The 21,592-nt window shown below is 41.0% G+C and overlaps 1 protein-coding gene across 2 annotated transcripts in view; it reads left to right on the top strand.

The window, feature by feature from the left end:
• The window catches only part of MIDEAS (mitotic deacetylase associated SANT domain protein), a 90,206-nt gene that overhangs the window by 45,343 nt on the left and 23,271 nt on the right, over positions 1 to 21,592 (top strand). For both annotated transcript variants that reach the window (XM_084631447.1, XM_084631448.1), the window contains exons 2-3: positions 16,104 to 17,794; positions 20,246 to 20,566. In XM_084631447.1, coding sequence (XP_084487573.1) covers positions 16,337 to 17,794; positions 20,246 to 20,566 — 1,779 coding nt within the window. In that variant the 5' untranslated portion in view covers positions 16,104 to 16,336. The remainder of the gene's footprint in view (positions 1 to 16,103; positions 17,795 to 20,245; positions 20,567 to 21,592) is intronic.

The following is a 21,592-nucleotide window of genomic DNA, read 5'->3' as shown; positions in this document are numbered from 1 at the left end:
CTCCTTTGCTCTACTAAAGGTGACAGCTTTGAAAATCCTTTGTCTACATTTCTCACAAACATTCTAGTCTACCAGCAACTACCCTCATGTCAGCTAAATCCCTTCAGACTTTTTTCCCACAGTACTTTTAAAAAGTTACACTATTTATGTAACAGTTTTAGAAAATGCAACTGAACCACTACAACCTTTTCTACTCTTGGAAACAGCACCAATTTTAGCAATTGTTTGCTAAATGATGGCTGAATTAGTGGTGGCCGCTATCTATCTGTAAGTGTAGGCACAGACAAACTGTGTCCAGTGTTGGTTCAGCTAAACCAATTGCTGAAACCATATGATTTTCTAGTGTAGACCTGGTGTAAGATACACATATGACTAATGAGCACCTGTTTGATCTTACTAGTGTAACCTTTGTCCTTCCACCTGTCTATTCCCTATTGTTTGATTACCCCCAACTTGTTGCATCACATCTAAAATTAGACTGTAAACTCTGGGGAATAATCCCTGTCTATACTATAAAGTGCCTAGCATACTTGTGGGTGCTATAAAAAATAATAGCCCCTTTCAACTGGGGATTTCAAAGCACTTTATAAACATAAATGTATTTAGGTTCACAACATCCATGTGAGACAGGTATTATCTCTGTTTTACCAGTGGAGGAGTGGAGTTGAAATGATTACTTGAGATTACAGTCTGTGGCAGGGCTGGGAATAGAGTCCAGATCTCTTGACACCTGTTCTGTGCTTTTAGCTATGCAGCCATTGCCCTAACCTCAGTCCCACACAACAACTACTAATGCCTACCTGATGATTGGAAGAGTGTCTCTACTGTGGACTAACAGCTATGAAATTTTGGATCCATATCAATGAGTAGGACTCTCATAGTAATGGTAAATACAGTTACCCCAGCTTTCCCTCCTCACCCCTCAGAGGACATTCTGTCACCTCCACAAAGCCCTATGTGGGGAAGGAATCTGATCAGCAGTCAAACTGTGATCCTCCATGCAGTGTGGACACCCAGGTCTGTCTTGCTTCTTACTCTTGACCCAGATGACAGGAAAGGTCAAGAAGGGACAAAGATTTACCCTGCAGTATATCTTCCTGCTGCAGTCCTGCAAAGTCAGGCATGTATTTTTCTCAGTGGAAAAAGGCACAGTGACTTGGTCATATCTGCTGGGCATGTCCAATTCCACAGCTGACTTATTTGCGGTTGGGAAGAAACTCTGAGTGAAAGAAGTATGGCTATGTCAGCTATGTGAGTGCAAGCGTAAGGAGAGCATTTTGGCCAGCTCTGTGCCATTCTGACTGTAGAGCTATCTGCAAATCCTGCACGCTGGAGTAAACATTTCTCTCTGTTGCTAGCAACTGCCTTTCCTGACAATTCCAAACAGAAGAGCCTAAAATAGCTCTAAGCCCTTACAATTAGCAGACGTGTTAACCCATTTCCACAGGAAAAGAATAGCAAAGAGCTTTCTAACTTCATGTAGTCTCAGAACATACAGTGCTCTTAAGCGCTTTGCTTCTACGTGTGCATGCCCCACCACAGGCTTCACAATCTTGTTCACATCATGTTATTTCTTACGATGACAGATAATACTATTTGGCACTGACAGCACTTTTCAACTTCAATACAATTTACAAACATTAGCTAATTAGAGGAAACAAATGGCAGAAACCTACTTTTACTGAAGTGTAATGCTGCACTGTGGTATTCTCCCATACATATAAATGGCTGTGCCTTCCCTCTTACCCCTTTCCTGCCCACAGTAACCCAGTTTATGTGCTGGCTTCTGTTCTATGCCAAATGTTGCATGCTCATGCATGCAGAAGTAAAGATGGCATGGTATGGTATTGCCATCCTTACTTCTGCGCTGCTGTGTGCAGAGCTGGGCTCTCAGTCAACAGCCACCACTCTCTGGCTGCCCAGCTCTGAAGGCAGCAGTGCAGAAGTAAGGTGGCATGGTATGATATTGGCACCCTTACTTCTGCACTGCTGGTGGTGGCAGTTCTGCCTGCAGAGCTGGGCAGCTGGAGAGCAGCGGTGGCTGGCCAGGAGCCCAGCTCTGAAGGCAGACCCGCTGCCAGCAGCAGCGCAGAAGGGGGTTGTTGGCATGGTCTGGTATTGCCACCCTTACTTCTGTGCTGCTGCCTGCAGAGCTGGTTCCTCAGTCAGCAGCCGCCACTCTCTGGCTGCCCAGCTCTGAAGGTAGCATATAAGTAAGGGTGGTAATACCGCGATCCCTCCCTAAAATAAATTTGTGACCCTCCTGTAACTCCCTTTTGGGTCAGGACTCCTAATTTAAGAAACCCTGGTCTCCCCCCATTAAATCGGTATAATCTAGGGTACAAGCACACAAAAGACCAGATTTCATGATCCGTGATGTGTTTTTCATGATCTCATAAATAGGGCCCTATCAATTGTAATTGATAGGGCCCTATTTATGAGATAAGAAACTGATGCTTTGCAGCAGTCTCCTTTGTTGTTGTTGTTATTATCTTGCGAGATTTGGCAAAATTTCAATTTAGTTATTTTGGAAACATCACTTAGAAAGTTAAACTGAGGATCTGGTTTTTGCTAATTGTTCTAAATTGTCTGCAGCTGCTAGAAAGGACATTGTCACTCCTAAAATCTTTTTTTTCTCCCTCATCATTGTTTGTAATAAGCTTGAAACACAAATGTTTCCCTAACATAATTTGTTTTCCTTTGCTTGCCTGCTGATTTTGTTCTAGTGGGGTGAGTCACAAATGCAGAGCTTCCTATGTTGGTTTGCTGTTGTGGGTTGAGCTCAGAACCTGGTACACTGTAGCACTGCTTTCTTAAAATCCATCTCCTGTTGCTTTCCTTCCTCCAAAAACCAAAATAAAACCTAGAAGCATTTTGGAAAGCAAACCTTGAATAATTTCAGAGTTTACAAAAAGGTATAAGAAAAACTATGACAGTAGGGCACATTGACACGTCCTTTTAAAGTACAGAATGTTTTCTGTATAGAGCTGTTGTCTGAAAGCCTGCTCTGAGGTGCAGCTGCTGCTTTTCTGACCCTCCAACCCCATGAGGCATTCTCTCTTTATAACATGCCCTTTGCTAGAATGTATCAAAATATTTGGAGGGAATGAGGAAGATGTCAGTGAAGTTAATGGGTAAATAAAAGCATATTCACAGAGTTAAATGATAGGCCAAAATGGCAATTGGAGTGCATGTTTGGGTGGAATTGTGATTTTTTTTTTTAAAGCTGCATGTAAACAAAAGAAACCAGCCTAATTAAAACAGATGTTTTATAATTCCTTTTCATTGCTTTCCTTTCTCTTCACCACCACCATTTGCTGGTAGAGGGCAAAAGTGAAGGGGTCATGATGTGATGTAAACAAAAGAAATAAGAAGGATATTAACTTCTCCATACTCAGATTCATTTTTATCAAAGAGAAGTATATCCTTGCTCCTTATTTTTCTTTGCATTGATTTTTAATCACTTTTACTTCCTGTTTCAAAACAGTAATTCCCCACTGAAATTCACTTTCATTTTGGTCATTTATAGCAATATTCTTGATGTTTAAATCTCTGATTTCCTGAAGATCCTATATCAAATGGGTAGGTAGATTGCTGTACCATAGCTTTCTGCTCACTCTGTCTTTCGTCACAGAGCTGCTGAACTTCACTCTAAAGACCCTGATTGGTACATCTGCTTAATGGGGTTTTATTGATTTATTACCAGGCTGTGAGTGAGATTGGAGAAATGAGAAGGGTGGTAATAGTATCTTTCAAAATGTGCCTCATAGGTGCACCAGGTGGCTGTTCTGGCAGCTTGAGAAGTTACTGCATCATTACTTTCTTCAGTAAGGATGTGTCAGGTACATGAAAAACAACATTGGGGATACATTTTGGATTTTTTGTTATTGGGGCCAGGTAGCCGTTATGTACAGCAGTGCTGCAGCAGTTAAACTTCCTGGATGCTAATTCCTCCCCTTCACTGTTGCCTGTCTCTCATAAACTGTTTCCCCTTACACCATCATCCTCCAAACATATGCATGCACTGGAGAGTTCCTTCTGTGCTGTGCAGAATTTTCCCAAGGTGGCTCTCTTTGATCCATGTCTTTCAAAATGCCTTATTGATTTCCAGGACTCACCTAATGCAGTTGCCTAAATTATTCTTTTCAGTCAGGAATGGCAGCCATAGGCCTACATTACTCCTGTGTATTTTATCTGCACTAGGCCCTTAGAAAGCTAGAAGCAGTCTTGCCAGTCAGTGTTTCTTTTTCACTTTGAGTTTAAGTTGTCTCTACTCTGTTGCACTGGGCACCTGAAAAACATATCTCTTTAGACTGAAGCCTTTTAAATATTTGTTGGAAAGGTTTGTTGCCTGCAGTAAGGTGAGAAGAGGCATTTGGAAGGATGGCATAATTTAGTGCAGGATTTAATTTCTTTTGCTTTCTGGACAAGGATATGATTTTCAGTGCCTGATTGCCCCGGCAAGCCTTCTTGCTCCACACCTTGGGTGGATAAGATAGACCCAGCTCTCTTCCAGATCACTTTACACAGCTTACAATGATGATTTATTTTTTCCTCTCCTCTTCCTGATATGAAAGAATGCTGTGTTGCTGTCCTTCCTGCTTTCAGGAGTCTGAGGGTGGTGAGTGGGAGGAAAGGCTGGGTGAGTTCAGTCTGCAGGAATTCTGTTGGTGTTGACCGACTGCTTGAAGGGGAACACTTGAAAATGTGAGAGTTTTTTGGAGTAGAATTTTAGTGATTGTGAGGCCATCATTTCATGGCTAGGTGTGCCATAAGCTCTGCAGAATTCATTCTTCCCATGCCTGCCTTCATCACTTCTTATCCAAGTATGTCACAATAGATGGTGATTTAATGATAACAAACCTCCAGCAGGCTGAGATGAGAACATTTTTCCGGCTTATGACCTATCCTAAATCTCCAGTGATGAAAAGCTATTGAATTAACACCAGTGTGCCACATTTTGCATCTACGCTCGCCCTCATGTTGGTGGATGAAGGAATCGTTCCCGTTTCAAAATGGGAAGATTAAATTTTTTTCTTCCACTCTGCTTGTGTGTTTATGGAGTTGACCTTGTTCCCTTCATCTTTGCAGCTGGTAGCTTGATAGGTATTGTCTGTGTGTCCCACCCCCTCAGAGTTACCGTATATACACGTTCATTAGCCCATTCGTTTATAAGCTGACCCACCCAAGATGGATAGGTAAAAATAGCAAAAACTGTATGACCCTTTCATAAGCCAACCCTATATTTCAGGGGTTGGCAAACTTTGGCTCCTAGCCCGTCATCTTGAGAGCTGCAGGAAGTGGCGCACTGGCTGGGAACAGCGAACCGCGGCCACAGGGAGCTGAGGGGCTCATGCCTGCAGATGCTCCAGGTAAACAAAATGACAATGTATTAGATATTCGATTCAATGATTCCATAGAGTTTAAAATCATCAAATTTTGGTGTAGACCCGTTTATAAGCCGACTGCTGCTCTTTGATGCGTCACTTTTTTACCAAAAATATTTGGCTTATGAATGAGTATATACGGTAATTTATATATATAAATATAGCTCATATAGGAGCTCTTAGAATGTCATGTATTCCCTTGCTGTGCTTCCTAGTCCTTTGTACCTACATCATAGCCACAAACTTTGCACCTGAGGACTGGAAGGATCTTCTTTCAGAAATACCTAAATTTCCTTTGCTGGCTAGAGGGAACAGCAGATACAAAAATTCCCTCTTTTCTTTCTCTCTTACTGCGTTCCTCCAAATGCTTGTGGTTCTGGACCATGAAAGGAGAAATCTGAACCAAATATCTGACCTTTTGTCTTCCACATAGTGGCATGGAGCGCAATCACTAGGCAATGGATATGAACTGTATTGTGACTTTTTGTTGTTAGCTCCTGGATCAGTCCATTTTCTCTGTATGTCAGAGGAATTAAAGTCTATTATTCCCCTTCAACACCAATATAAAAGTAGCTTATCTGCTTTGTGTAAACAGCCCCACCCCAATCACTTAAGGCTCATTGCTCAGCTATACAATATTATATAGCTGGGGTGTATTAACTGGAGTGTCGTACATATGATCCAGGAGGTAATTGTTCTGCTTTAGTGGGCACTGGGAAGGCCTCAACTGGAGAACTGTGTCCAATTCTGGGTGCCTCACTTTAGGAAAGATGTGGACAAATTGGAGAGAGTCCAGAGAAGAACAACAAAAATGATAAAAAGTTTGGGAAAACCCTACCTATGAGAAAAGGTTAAAAAAAAACAAAACCCTGGGCATGTTGTTTCTTCTTGAGAAAAGAAGACCGGGGGGGGTGGGGGAAGGATCCGATAACACTCTTCAAATATATTAAGAGCTGTTATAAAGAGGACGGTGATCAGTTTTTCTCCATGTCCACTGAAGGTAGGACAAGAAGTAATGGACTTAATCTGCAGCAAGGAAGATTTAAGTTAGATATTGGGAGAAACTTTGAAACTAAAAGCTCTGGAATAGGCTTCCAAGGGAGGTCACGGAATCCCTGTCATTGGAGGTTTTTAAGACCAGGCTGGATGAATGCTGTCAGGGACGGTCTGGATTTATATGGTCCTGCCTCAGTGCAGGGAGCTGGACTAGATAACTTCTCAAGGTCCCTTCCAGCCCTATATTTCTATGATTCTATAAAAGTGGCTTAAATAAAAATCACATTGTTTTTTATTGTCTTTTAGAATTATTTCAATACTTAGCCATGTATGTAAATTTAGGGAGTGTTTTATAGTATATAGAGCAGGGGATTAATAGTCAGGACTTTGTTCTGTTCATGATTCTGCCAGTGATCTCTCTTAACCCCTCTGTCTTTAGTTTCTCATCCAGTAAAATGTGGGTCATGATACTTTACCCACATGTCATAAATGCCTTGGGATCCCCTAATAAAAAGCATTTTGAAGTGCTAATTATTAAGGCTGGAGGAAGGTTGTATCTGAGACAACCACTCTGTCTTAGGAGGGAAGTAAAGAACTGTGTAGCCTGATACATCTGATTTTGATTCCAGGAACAATTTAAAAATTCATTCACTAGAGACAAAGAAATTGAACTTCTTAAAGAGGAGAGCAGTAAGCTCAGCAGCTGCCAGCAAGGGGATTTAATGAGAAACCAATCTCATCAGACTAATCTGATAGAGTTTCTTTAAGGGTCTGACAAAGAAAATTGATGTGGATAAGGCAATGGAGGCATTTTAGCTAGATCCCAGCAAGGCTTTTGATGAAGTACTATATGAAATACTTTGTAAAATGGAGGAGCTTGGACTCTGTGTTAGTGGGGAAATAGAGGATGACCTACAACTATTTATTGTAATTTTCTGCACCCTATATTTCATCCACTTTTCTGAAGAGAAGCCGTGCAGCATCTCTCATAGCTCAGTATTGGGGTCTTCTATCTAACACAGTGGTTTTCAAACTGGGCACACATACCTCTAGAGGTACACGAGCTCTCGTCGGGGGGTACGTGAGAAAAATCCTGTAATGGCAGACAATGGATCGTGTTATATCTTTATAGACCTTTTTTTCATAGGTATATTATGACCCTATCTCAGATGGGTGTATGCAGTAGACTAAATTATTTAGAAAGGGGTATGCAGCCTAAAAAGTTTGAAAACCACTAATCTAATAGTTGTATGCAAAACATCTTAAAGCGGATCAATGATGCATAGAATTTAAATTTCCTTATGATGCCAAATATGGGTGGAACAGCAGGTGAAACTGAGGAGACCATAAAACTGCAGGGAGGCTCTCAACAGAAGAGCTGGAGAATAGAGTTTCATGGCATTACAAAATGTGAGGTCAGGAACTTGGCATATTAAATGGTAGAGAGAGATACTGTTAAATGGAAAACAGTATTTAAAGAAATTAAGAGGAACTTGGGTGCAATAGTAAATTTCCAGGCAAAACCTTCCAAAATAGAATTCATGTTGGAAGTAAAGGTCTATTTATGTGAAATATTATTATTAGAATGGTGTACTTTTAAAGAAGAAAATTATGAAGAAGCCTTTTAATTAGAATAAAAATATGGACATTAAATAATGAGGTTGTAGTTCAAAAAATCTAATTGTTAAAGTCTAGAAATATTCTGTAATTCTATGTCAATCTTAGTTTTCCCCTCTTATGCTTGTCTGTTGTCCCGCTACTCATAGAAAAGCACAATTATTTACCAAGTAACAGAAGCTAAATTATTCCCTCTTAGCTAACTCGTTATGTATTTTGTTGTTTGATCACATAACCTTCCTCTGTCCTTTCTGCCCATATCAGGTACAGGGGGTTCTTGAGCTCTTCTTGAGAGGGTGCATACGATATTCTTTGTCCTTGTATTTTGGGTATGGGAGGGAGGAATTCAGCTCACAATGAGTTGATGGACAGTCTTTGACTAAAATTCTTCCCTATCCCCAATACTATGCTGTATCCTGGTTGTTTACCACTCCAAAAGTTGCAGTGTTTCATTGGTGCTATGTATTTATATAGTGCACAGTTCCTTGGTGGGGGATCCTGTAGCAAGAAAAATGTGTTTAGAAGTTTAAAATACTAATAAAAATATAATGGGAAGTACAAGACTAACGTGTTATAGAAAAGAAGTCCTCTGAAGAAAGGCTTTGTAAAGGGTATTTTTCACCTGGAGGGGCCACTAGTATGTGGAATAGTTGACCCAGATGTTTCAGGAGCTGACAATCTTTGACTTAATTTCACTAACTTTAAATCCTGACTTTTCTCCACCCTTTGTACAAACAGTAGTACATAGCACTCTCAGACGCTAAGAGGTGAGGGAGCATGGCATTGGGGCCTGGTTCCTGCATATGCTGCATGCCACAGCAGTTACCAGCCAGAGGCATTCTATGCTGCTGCTCAGAGGACTAGTATACTTAACAATATGTTGCAGAAACCTGCCCTAATGCAACTGCAGGATGACTCTTGTGGAGAAATGTTTTAAAAAAAAAAAAAAAAGGTTAACTGAGCATGATAATGATATGAGGTCATCCCCAGACATCAGGGAGGGGAGCCTGCTTAGTCACTGGGGCAACAGAGCTCAGCAGTGGAAGCTGCCAGTTGGGAGCAATGATGCTACAGTCTGAACATAGACATGCTTCATCTTAAGCTATAGATTATTATTATTATTATTATTTTAAAGATGGCCTGCAAAGGATCTTTTGTGCTGCTTTATTGTGTATATAAAAGGCCTGTAAGATTTATTTATGTATTGTTTGTTTTTAACTTCAGAAATGTTAGGAATATAAAATCTAGTTCTTTGTTGTTTTTCCTGGAGGAATCTTGAATGTGATCTGTGAGCTCTCGTACCTTAATTGAAGGTACAGGGTGTTTAATCTTTAGCAGATAGATTTCTTTCTCCCAAGTATGTCTGTCTTTATTTAAAACTTTGTTTTTTTAACAATTTCCTTCCTTTCTTAATAACTCAATTTCAGTATTTTGATTTTTGTGATGTTGTAACTTCACTAGTTCTCCAGTCACCATGGTCTTCCAAAGTAGACAAGACCTAAATTTCTTATATATACACCCGCGCGCATGTGTGTGGGTGTGCGTGAGAACTTTTCTGACAACCTTTCAGTCCCTCTTTGAACAATACAAAGATACAAGTCCTTTTTTCCCCTTTACCGGTCACCTTTGACCTTCTTTCATAATTGTTGTATTACCATTTTGATGTTTGTTTGCTCCTCTTTTCCAGCTAAGTACATCTCCAGACCACTTACTGTTACATTCTGCATACACCAGGGCCTCATCCAACAATGGAAAAACAGAAGCCAAGGCCTGGGCAAGTAGAGAGTTGGAGAGTTACCCATGTACATTAATAGAGGCCTTTTTTGCTTATCTGAGACAGCTATTTTTGAAGGTCTCATTACTCTGTGTATGCATAGTGGGCCACTATATTAAATGCGTTTGTATGGTAGATGCAGATTGGAGCCACACTTTGCAAGTACAGGGTCAACTTTCTTTTGGGAAGATACAACTTAAACAGTCTTTCGGTGTCTGTCAGTTTGTGGGTAGTCTTTCTTATGGCCGTCTCCAAAGCACAGGAGATATGTGAGCTCAGTATGTTTAAGGTTCAGACTTGCAAATGGGAAGCTGGCTTGGTGGTACTGTTTTGTGCTTCACTGAGAACCCCAGTCTCATACTGCCAGGTTTTTAGAGCACCTTAGACAAGGCATGTTAATTCCCTGGAGGAAAAGAGGAAACTGTAACCTGAGCAATGCAAGCCTTTATAAAGGCCCTGCAAGCCCTCAATTCCTACCACTTTCTCAAATTATAGTCTGTAATATAGACTCCAAAGAAAGGGGGATGGAGCGTCGGGATTGTGTATCTGCAGTGATCTATAAGCTCCAATGCCAAATAAATCTTTCTATTTTGAGTACTGTCAGTATAGATTCCCACCCTTGGGAGCCTCCAGGAAAGTGGGACTTGAGGAGTCTTTCTTAGTTGAACAATGACTGTAGGACAACTGTCCCAAACTGGGCATACTAACGCAAGGCTGGGTCAAGAGAGCCAGGGGGAGGGAGAGGCAGTCCGTGAGATAAACTGCGGCGGGTGTGTGTGTGTTATGCATACAGGGCTTGGAAAAGGCCAAGGATCTTGAACTGAAAACAAAATTTGACTGGCAGTTATGCAGAATGTGGACCAGTAGAGTGGATGTGTTTCCTTTGGTTGACCCTGTTGAGGAGGATGTGATGTTCCAGGTGGCCCCTTGGGTTTGTGGTAGTAGTCCATTAGTAGAAGTTTGGCTAGTTTAAGAAGGTATAGGGCATTTCTGATCATAGCAGCTTTCAGGGCCTTTAGAAGTAGTGAGGAGCTGTATGGAACCCAGAGTACCCGACCGTATTTTAGTCAGATGCCTTCAGTGTTGGGTGAGAACAAATTTTTATCTGTCTCCAAAAAAAGACTTGCCTTGCACATCAGTATTCCCTCTGGATTGGGTTTTAGCCAGCTATGTTTCCTTCAGTTTCTCACTTCACTGGTATTGCATGACTGGAGGAATCATTGGGAAGATGATGCAAAGCTGAACAATGGTGTTCGGGTTTTTTCCCCTCTCTCTTTCACTGCAGCACCCCCTTTGTCTTCCAAGATTGAGGTCCTCAAGCTTTGAAATCTGTTGCAGTCAGCAACAGATCTTTTAAAACCTCATGCCTTGATCACGTTGTAAGAGAACCTGAGATCTGAAGGATTTTCATCATTTATTGCTTAAAAATAACTAATACACTTGATAGATGGTTTCTGAAGCAGGTGAAAAAGAAATAGGAAGGGTTTTTCTAGATGTTTTAACTAAAGTAAGTGCAAGTCAGAAAGAGAAATTCTACAAGAGATTCTAAACCAGGGAACAAGTAGAGGAGGCAGGTATCTGGTTTGAGAACAGTCTGTTGAACACTAGCAAGAGGACAGGAAACTGCTAAGGTTTTAGATGAATTCATACAGATAACAATATGCTAGATTTGAATAGTCAGTACTATAGGAATTCAAAAAGGATAAAGGAAGGAAAACTGCAAAAGAATTTAATTTTTTTTTCCAAACAAACATTTTGCAACTGCTCTGGAAGGTATAGTAGTATCATAAGGCACTATTATTTGTATAGCCTTACACACTGTAGTTAAACAGTGCTGCTAAATTTGTAGCAATTCTGCAGAAAGCAAAGGGGAAAATAACACTAATACTCTTAAGCAATGTACGTTTATTACTTTTGTCCAAGAGCTGTTCATATTTGCAGCCTGGGTTCCATTTTAAAGCATCTCTTACCTTGTGGGATATGCATTTTCAGGGTTTCACTGAACATGTTTGGCTAGTTACATTGTGTGTTGATAGCATTTTAAAAAGAGATTTTGTTCCATCTCCTGTGTCTCTCATTTCTTTTGGAGTTATTTTTGTGCTGTCCAAAGGGGATTGGAAAATGAGCTGAGAGAGTTTGTGCTCAGTGAAGGGAGGAACGCCCTGGCCTCTGTCATACTCTGTGGCAGAGTTCCATTGCTTATGGCCAGGGTGAAGGAGGAGGAGGGAAGAGAACAGCAATAAAACAGGCAGAGGAAGTGAGTCAGTTCTCACTGAAACAGCAAGCCATGATTCCACTTTCAGGGAAGCCAGGCTTGGTCTAGATTGAAGGTAGAAGTTGCATAAACCCCGTGCCTGCCTCCCCCTTTCCCAGTTTTAAAATCTACTCTGCAGCCATGTGAGGTTTGAGGAGATTCAAGTTACAGGACCTTGGGCAGAGGGAAACGTCCAGTTTAACTTCTATTTTTAATATATAAAATATTTTATTGCACCTTGTTGTTGGGGTCTTTAATAATAATAATGAAAATGTCTTGTCTGCTCTGTGTGGGTTTTCAAAATCCCATGGCAGACTCCATAAGAGATGGCCGTGTTTTCCTTGCTCAAGAATTCCCTTACACAGCACAATGTGTGTGTGTGTGTCATTTGCTTTCTTGCCACCCCAAAGAAGGCTGCTTTTCTGTAATGGTTGGAGTGATCCTGGATGGAGTATAAGTTGTGTGTTGGTTTGTAAAGCGCTTTGTGATTCTCTGGAATTAAACACACCATTTAAATGTTAAATATTATTGAGCTTGGAAGCATGTTAGTGAAGAAACAAACTCTTTAATGGTGTTTTCTCCCAAGCCCTCTGTGCTTTTTTCCAGTCTCATTATTTTATGGGAATTGTGGCCTCCTAGTCTGCATCTATGCTTCCTGCTCTTCCTCACTGTTTCTACAACCAGTTCAGCTCCACAGGTGGGAGCTTTGAACTTTGGTGAATCTTATTTTAGCAATGCCCAAAAACAACCAAACAAAAAAATCCACCACCCAAAACCAAACTGAGCACAGTTCTCAACTTGCTGCAATCATCATTCATTTTTCTTTGATAGTAAAAGGAAGGTTGTGGTCACTGTGCAAGCCAGATAGTAGAGTCAGTTTGTGGGTTGTCATTCAGACTTTTCACAATGGGAAAGGAGGTGGGGAAATGTAAAGAGCAACTGCAAATAAATATTTCTACCCCAAAGAGACTCCATGTATTTGTCCTCAAAACTGTTAAACAGCAGGTCAACCCTCTGCAGCACAGGCCAGGAATGAGAGGCTGACCTGGAATCTAGGACTTGGGTTCTGTATGCTTACATGTACTGCGCAAACCATGAGTTGGCCATATGTTGTTCACTGGTGTTTGTGTGATGTACAGTAGACTGTATAAGCAGGTGGAGTCCCCACCATCCTGCAAATAGACTGAGCATACACAAAGGATATGGTCCAAATTTACACTCTTCCTGGGGCCTCTTCCTTCCATTTAACATAAATAATGACAGAGTATTTATTTAAGCTATTGTATTTTCCATTTAAGCAACAGACACTGAAAATACTGTCCTTTGGGGAAAAGTAAATACCAGTACTGACTTCAGTTCTAAAGATTGAAGGTGATGTACATAGCTAATGTAGTATATGTCATATTATATACCATATTTATAAAGCTTGACCTTGAAAGTTAAACACTTTCCTCTGATTTTATGTATAAAAAAAGCAGACTTTAACTAATTTCTTACTAATTCATTACTAAAATTGAGGAGGGCTCATTGATTCTGCTTATTTTTAATTTGTTAAAATTATTTTAATAAATGATAGTAAATTTAGACCTCATCTCGGTAGTCATGAATTCTAATTTAATTTTGACAGGTTTATTTTTAAAAAGGAAATATTTAAATTTAAAATCTGATTTAAATCATTTAAAAATACAGGATAGATAAGAATCATTTATAAAAATAGTGTGTATAATAATTTAAAAAAGAAATACAGTAAAAGCACCATCATATCCCATATGTAGTAGTAATATCCACCCGATAGGTTTTTTCCGACCGTCTTTCACTGCCTCTCGCATTTTGCCCACTAATCCCATCTTCCCAGGACTACGAGTAAAATTCCAAAACTAAGTTTCAAACAGCTGCCATTTTGAATACTTTAAATTTTTAGTTTTTTTAATGTTTACACCATTAGCCATCATTGTTCTTTTCCCTTCCAAATGCAGAATTTCCTCATCTCTTCCATGCTTCCTGTCCATTCCCCACCACACCCAAAAAAAAAAAAAAGAGGAGGAAAGAGACTTAGTTACTTTTACCCAAATCTTAGGTTAGGTGATATTCAGGTTTGGGCAAGTGACAAGTTTAACATCCAAAGTCTTGGACTCATGAGAACTAGAAATGGGTTGATATTTCTTATTGCAATGTGAAGTTTCCTAGCTTTCCAATGGGATCTATGGCACTTCTTGTCCTGGTAGGTCCCAAGGTTTTTTTTTTTTTAAACCTTGGAATCATGGCATTTTTAACTTGTTCTAGATCATTTTAGAGATTATAACATTTATTGTATTTTCTCTCCCTCTGAGGTCCGAACAGTTAGATTGTTTGCTAAGAGAGACTGGCTTTGTAGGTGGATAGAGACAAATATTATTTATTTGTTTATTATTTTAAATCTAAAACATTTCAGAAATAATTCTTCTGTAAAATGTGACTTACTGGATGAGTCTATGAGAATACTGTAGACATGGCATGATATCTAGGTTTGGGATAGCCTCATTACATGGGAGCTGGTATTTTTATGTATTTAAATTTAAGATAATAAGATGCCTATTCAAGGGTTAAGGTGCATCACTGTCATTAATAGCGCACGTTCTCTTAAAATGTGTGCTAGTAATGACCATTCCATGAGCCTTCTGGAGTATGTGCCATAGAAGATGGCTTCCTTTATTGTGGCTTTTCATCCTTGATTATGTGTATTCATGTGCTTGAGGGATCTTCTTTTCCTGTTGTATACTGACCGATCTCTGAAGATCGTTAAAGGTTCTTCCAGACTCTTCATGAATCACTATTCAGTGTGAAATCCCTTCGTAGAAATAGCAACTTCCAATAGGGTGACCAGACAGCAAGTGTGAAAAATTGGGACGGGGGTGGGAGGTAATAGGAGCCTATATAAGAAAAAGCCCCAAATATCGGGACTGTCCCTATAAAATCGGGACATCTGGTCACCCTAACTTCTAACTGCTGCAAAAGACATTGAAAGTACAGCAGGTTGGGCAGGTCCTGCCTGTAGTCATAGGGAACTTGGTGAGCTGTTAAGGGATTTCTTGGCTGATAGGCTGCTGCAGAAGCAAGATGATTTCTCCACAATACAGCTACTGGCTACTTCCCTTCCTCCTCCATTGTTGAATGGAGCACCTTTCCTTCATGTTCAGCTGAAGATTTTGGTGGCGTTTGTTTGTTTGTTTTTTTTGTTTTTACCATCTCAGAGAGGAAATTAGGGAATCCTGAGATAATTTAAATTGTTTGCCTTTTTTAGTTTTAGCAAGTCATTGTTATTTTTTCAGGGTTTGAATTAAAAGCAGATCATTCAGCTTACGAGAAAGAAATTAAATAAAAATCAATGGCTTGATGGGAGAGAAGTGAGGAAGGTGGGAATGTTGAACAGAAAAGGCTTCAGAGTGGGCTAATGCAGTGGTGCCCGATTTTCTTACACAGGACGGCCACATAAACCTAAATGCAATCTCGTGTGGGTCAAACAGATCCTACATATTTTAATAAGAATTGGTCACCTGTCTTGATTTATATTTTAAGTTCATCTTGTTTCATGTATATTTAGATCGTTTCTAAGTACAGTATTGTCTATTTATATACTTGGATAAACTAAAATGATGAAAACATGATGAAAAAATACTGATGAATTGGCCGATAATATATTGTGTTGAAGGAGGACGCGGGCCTTATGAAATGTTGTGGTGGGCCGTGTGCAGCCTGCGTGCCATAAGCTGGGGCAGCCCTGAGCTAGAGAGTTCATTATTGAAATCAGAAGTGCTGTTTGCAACTGCTGTTCTTGTTGTGCAAAAGTACTCTGATATTTTTTATTTCTTTTTGAGAGGGATAAATCAGTTAGACTCTACATAGGATCAGATCTATTTTATCTTCCTCCACTCCATTCCCCACTGGACAAGATTTTCCTGGTCATGATTTCTTTGGAAGGAGGGACAGGCACACACCTTACTGTTTGCTGATTCTGAGGGTGTATATGCCATCTGATGTCCTATTGCTGTTTTGTGCTCCTTACTTGTGAGTCATTGATGTTCATTCTCTGTTTCAGGCATTGTGATCAAGTGGACTCCAGCATCCTCTGAACTGCAGAGAAGAAGAGCAAAAAGAAGAAAGGGAAGGGTGCACAGAGGAAAAGGAGGTGGAGGCACTTCCATCTGGACTTGTATGAAACTTATGACTGGAACTGGATGGGAAAGTGAACCATTTGGTGTCTTTTCTTCCCCCAGTCTCTGAGATGGGTGGATTGTAAATCTGTATGTGTAACTGGGAATAGACTGAACCATGAATCTTCAGGCTCAACAAAAGTCTTCAAACAAGAGGGCTGGGAAACGGATTGCATATTTTAATGAGCAGGATGTAGCTGTGCCATCGAAAGAACTGCAACAGCAGCTGAAGGAAGGACAGTACTATGGACATGGAGGGGAAATACCTGCTTCACAAACTATGGAGCTTTCTAAAGCAGGGAGTTTAACTGGTGCTCCCAACAATGTTGCCTTGATGAACTCTGTTGTTTACACTCAAGATAGGGGGGACTCCATGATGATGTCTCAGCAGCTGGCTGCTGTCAAATGGCAGAACTCATTGATGGGGAGCAGGTTGCCTGACAGGATTGATTCCAGTTGGCAGCCTTCACCTGCGGCATGGAACCACAGTGTGGTCTTTGGGGGCAATCAGAAAGGGGTCCACCACAATTCCAGTGCTCCAGGTTTCTATGGCCATCCTGAAGCTCTGAAAAGAAGCCAGGAAAAAGAAATGGAGGTGCCCCAGCTAGAAATATATGGAGATGCTGCTGTTCAGCAGATGATGGCCCAGAAGGTTCAGCTGGAACAACAAGCACTAATCAGGCAGCAAGCTCAAATGAATTCGTATCACCAGATGCAGAAGCAACAACAGCAGAATCAGACTCTACCTTTACAGCCTTTCCAGCTTGCATTCGGTCACCAAGGCCAGAAGCAAGGCCTTCCTGAATTGTTACATGTCTTTCAACAAGCCCCAGCTTCCTCCAACCCAGTCTTTACTACCCAGCAGAAACAACAGTCTCTTCCCCAGCTGCAACTGTTTGAAAACTTCTACCCACAACAGCAGCAACAGGCCGCCACACAAGCCTTCAACCTCCAGCAAGCTGCCTCTATAGCACATCCCCATGTGGCAGCAACAGCACCCCAGCATCATATGGTGGCCCACCAGTACCAGCAACCGGAGAGGAACCAGGAACTCTTGAAAGCCCTAACAGAGCAAAACCAACAGACTGTGCTACCTCAGACCCAGATACCCTTTCCAAGGAGGTCAAGGAGACTCTCCAAGGAAGGTATTTTGCCATCTGCTTCTTCAGGAGAAACACTGGCTTCTAAACAAGTAGAGGAACAACCTAGCAATCTTTTCCTGCATCACTGGCAACCACAGCAGCAAGGACTTCAGTTTCAGCATGAGACTGAAGCTCTGAGCCACAAGGGTAGCTATCCACAGCCCACAAGAACACATCTGGGACAAAAGGAGACCCTGAGTAGTGATGACTTGAACCAGCCTGACACAGAGAGGCAGGCCACATCCTATAATGGCAGAGATGGGGAGAAGCAAGTGGCAATGACCGAAGAAAGCACTCAGAGAACTAATGACTTTGTGGGGGTGAGAGGTGGTGTGATCCAGAGCACCCGAAGAAAACGGTGTGTTTCTCAAGAGGTCAACCTGCTAACTCTGGCACAAAAAGCTGTTGAACTGGCTTCTCTTCAAAATGACAAGGTAAGGGATACATCCTGACCAATATAGCATTTCTAAAATAGCCCCCATACTGTATCGCATCCTAAAAATACATCTCTCAGAGAAAAAACGTGTGGGAAGTCAACCTAACTGAAGAGAGACAGAGTATACTACTGCAGAGTCAGCTCTGGAATGGTAGCGGGGGCGGGACCTGGTTACAGAAACTGTTATATGTATGATCTCCTCAGAGTGCAGTGAGGCTACCTGAGCAGTTTAATTTACTCCAGTGGTATTGAATAAAACTCCTAACCCGGCCCCTCAAAATAAAATATAGCTAGCTATTCAAGCTGATGAAGAATTTAGAATAACAGGTGTAAATCTTGGTTTCTTATGGCCTGTTTCACCTGACCTCTTTCTTAAAATCTGCCTCTCTTGACTAATCCTCACAGTCAAAACATGAAGGATGACATCTTTAACAAATCATTTTAAAATATTTTTAAAACATGAAATAAATTTTTAAAATTCCAAATTGAGACAGCCATGAAGAAATCTGTCTAACCTATAGGACAAAGGCCTGTAGGAGCCTTTGTAGGGCTTATTGGGGAAGACATGCTATCTCTTGGTGAATAAGAGATCAGAGCAATCACTCCATTGCTCCCTCTAGTGTTCCATAGCCATAAGCTGAATCATATCATGTCACATGGTGAGATGAGGAAATAGGCCAAGAACTAAGGGGCGTAACTGAGAACTATGTTCTCTTCCAACCTTTCTTTGGCTGGTCTCACAGTGAATCCCTCACGTGGGAAGGCAAAAGATCCTTTTCTCTGAAGACTTCATTGCTGAGTGGGGTGGAGGTGGTGGGGAACAAAGCGTGCATGTCAGGATATATAACTATCTTTGCAACAGTGCATTGGAGAACAGTGACAAGGAAAATAAAAACATTTCCTTTTTGACATTCCCCCCCTTGATCTCCTGCTTGCTCAGTGGTTGCTTTGCCTATCCGCTCTATACAGGGACGTGTAGTTTATTCAGTTTTTGTGAGCAGTCAGAGGAAGTGCACACACAGTGCTTCATCTGTTCCACAGAAGACCAACAAAAACCTTCGTCAATTAGTTAATCGACCTTGTTAACATGATCACCTTTTCCTTGCTGCGCCATTCCTATTGAGCAAGTTAATTGTTAGCACACTTGGTAGAAAACTGGGGAGTAGTTAGCAATGTGAAATATGTACTCTTGCTTATCTATTGCCCTCCCACCCGCAACATGCTTATACTTATCCAAGTAGAGCTGCATTACACAAAATCTGATCATCAGCACAGTGAGTACAGTTAGAGAGATCTGGTTGTGTATTTAAGAAAAGGCTTGGGGGAGATCAAATCGAATTTGACAGTTGAAACAAGACATTTCACCCCTAGTCGTGCAAGCATATTGCCATGGTTAGCAACTTGAGGACAAAAGGAAGCAATATTTATGACCGATTCTGTCTGTTCTTCCCAGTGAGCAGTGAAAAGGGTTTGATTCCACAGTGGCCCAAATGGAAAGGATTCTGTACACCCCACTCTTCTAAATAGCTTTGAAAATCTCATCTTGAATGTATAAAATGATCAGTCTGGGGCTAATGAAGCCTACATTTTTAAGGGGTTAACTACAGTGGATCACTGGGTGGATGCGTGTGAGAGAGAGAAAAGTCATATGTTTGTTTGTGGGAGTGTGGTCTGCTCCCCCACTCTCCTTAGTCCAGTGGTTTTCTGTCCCACAATACAAGATGCTGCTTCCACTGTTGACTCCTTTCCGCTGATCAGAAAACCTACTGAGCACAAATCTAAAAGGCACCTACCTGATTATTGTAGCTTATGCAAAGAACATATATAAGAAGAGTAGAGGACCACGGAGCTGATGAAAGAGGTTTATTTATTCATTTTAGTAAGGTACATTTCCATTGGCTAAAGTATAGTACAAAAGTCAGTTTAGTTCTTTGGTCAAGAAATTCAATTATATGAGCTCTCAAAGAAGAGGGAAAACCAGGGAAAGCAAGTATGTTACAGTTCAGCAATTTGGATCAAAAGTCAGATACTTGGAACTGCAATATACAGATGTTCCCAAAATAATGAAAATACCTACCCATGTGCTTATGGGGAGGTATTGGGGAAGTTATGTGTAGGGCATAAGTCAATCTGGAACACAAAATGTAAAACTATGGGTGGGGGACTGAAGGATCAAGAGAGTAGTTGGTACTGTTTCTAACGCCAGTTGAAATAAATGGGACAACTCTAAAATAGTTTTGCCAACTTATGGAAGATAGTTCAGATAAAGTATCCTTTTCCCCAGATATTGTAGTTCTGAGTACTTTCCAGCTAAGAGAATGATTTGTTGAGAATACCATGGAACCCTGAAATAAGAGATTTAGATTGAAAGTGACATATTGTCTGATTAAAAGGTGGGTGATTTAAAACTTTTAAGGTACATGTGGGATTTTTTTCATCTTGTCTTCAGGAATTGGATACTTCAGAAGAGAAAAAGAAGAAGAATGTGGTGGTTGCAGCACCTGCAGCAGCCAAAAGTGTTTTGGAATTTGCCAGTTCTCCACAACCCTCCAAGAGACCCCGGGAAGATAGCAGCCTCGTGCCTCTAATCATGCCTGTGTCTGTGCCAGTGAGGAAATTTGACTTGCAAGCTATTGGGAAGGAAAAGGGTGAGGAAGGGAAACTCCAGAGAGTGCTAGCAAATGATCGAGGTCTTTCTGAACGCAAGCCCTCTGTGATAGTCACCCGAAGAAGGTCCAATCGCAGCTCCAACATGGAAACCTCAGTCCAGGTATGGTCACATTAATAGACCTAGGGAGACTGAAGTCTGCTAAATCTATGTGCCCAGCTTTATCCTTTCTGTTGAAACAACTTTTAATTGTGAATGAGTAGTTTGAGTCTCCTAAACTTGAAAGGGGCACCTTGTCTTTCGCTGAATTTGATCCAGAGACCATATCTTAGTCCTGTATGTAGAGGGTTGGGGTTTTTTTTTATGTGCACCCCTGCCATCTGATGGTTAATCTGTGGAACACCACTGGCTTTTTGAGGCCTATTGTTGGTACTAAAATAGCCAAGTAATGCCCACTAGAAGTCTGGAGGATAGAGGAAATGAAGGTAGACAGTGTGTCTCTGAGTAAATAATGTGTTTGCTGTTGGAAGCTTGCTCTATTCAAGTGATCTTCATTTAGCAGAGCTATGCTTTAAATAAGGGGCATTTTTACCATTCATGAACAGGTAACTTTGAATTGTAAAACTATGCACCTATCTTTGGGTTCTAAGTCCCAAACTGGATCTTTGTTCACATGGCTACCATGATGTTATAAGAATCCCTTGTTGGGGTTCCCTCAATAGCTACTTTTTATTTATTTGTTTATTTGAATATTGCATCTAGCCAGAAGAGAGAGATTGAGATAAAGGATTATAGTGGATAATTTTGCTGTCTGGAGAGATGACAAATAGTATATAGTTCCTAAGCAACTGCAGACTTTTGAGAAAAGACCTTGGATTTTCCTCTGTTCTATCATTCAAAGTGACTAATTCCTCCTCTCACCCTGTGGGGTCATCTGTGTGTGTCAGAGTTCTGTTAAAATCCCATCTTCCCCCTTCATGACCACCATGTTACAATTGCCATCTTTCTAACCCAGCATCAGACTGGATCTCTGTCTGGAGCCTGTAAATGCAACTTTATAATCTACCAGAAGTGTTGTCGCTGAATAATAGCATGCCCCCCCACACTCCCCATTAGGGCTGCATGCAGTGCCTCTTAAGCAGCCCTAGCCAGCTCCTATCCTGCAGTGCACTGAGCCTGTCATCTCAC

This window comes from Lepidochelys olivacea, assembly GCF_965140295.1.
Source record: "Lepidochelys olivacea isolate rLepOli2 genome assembly, chromosome: 6".
Classification (NCBI taxonomy): Eukaryota; Metazoa; Chordata; order Testudines; family Cheloniidae; genus Lepidochelys; species Lepidochelys olivacea.
This window is presented reverse-complemented; position numbering and strand designations above follow the sequence as displayed.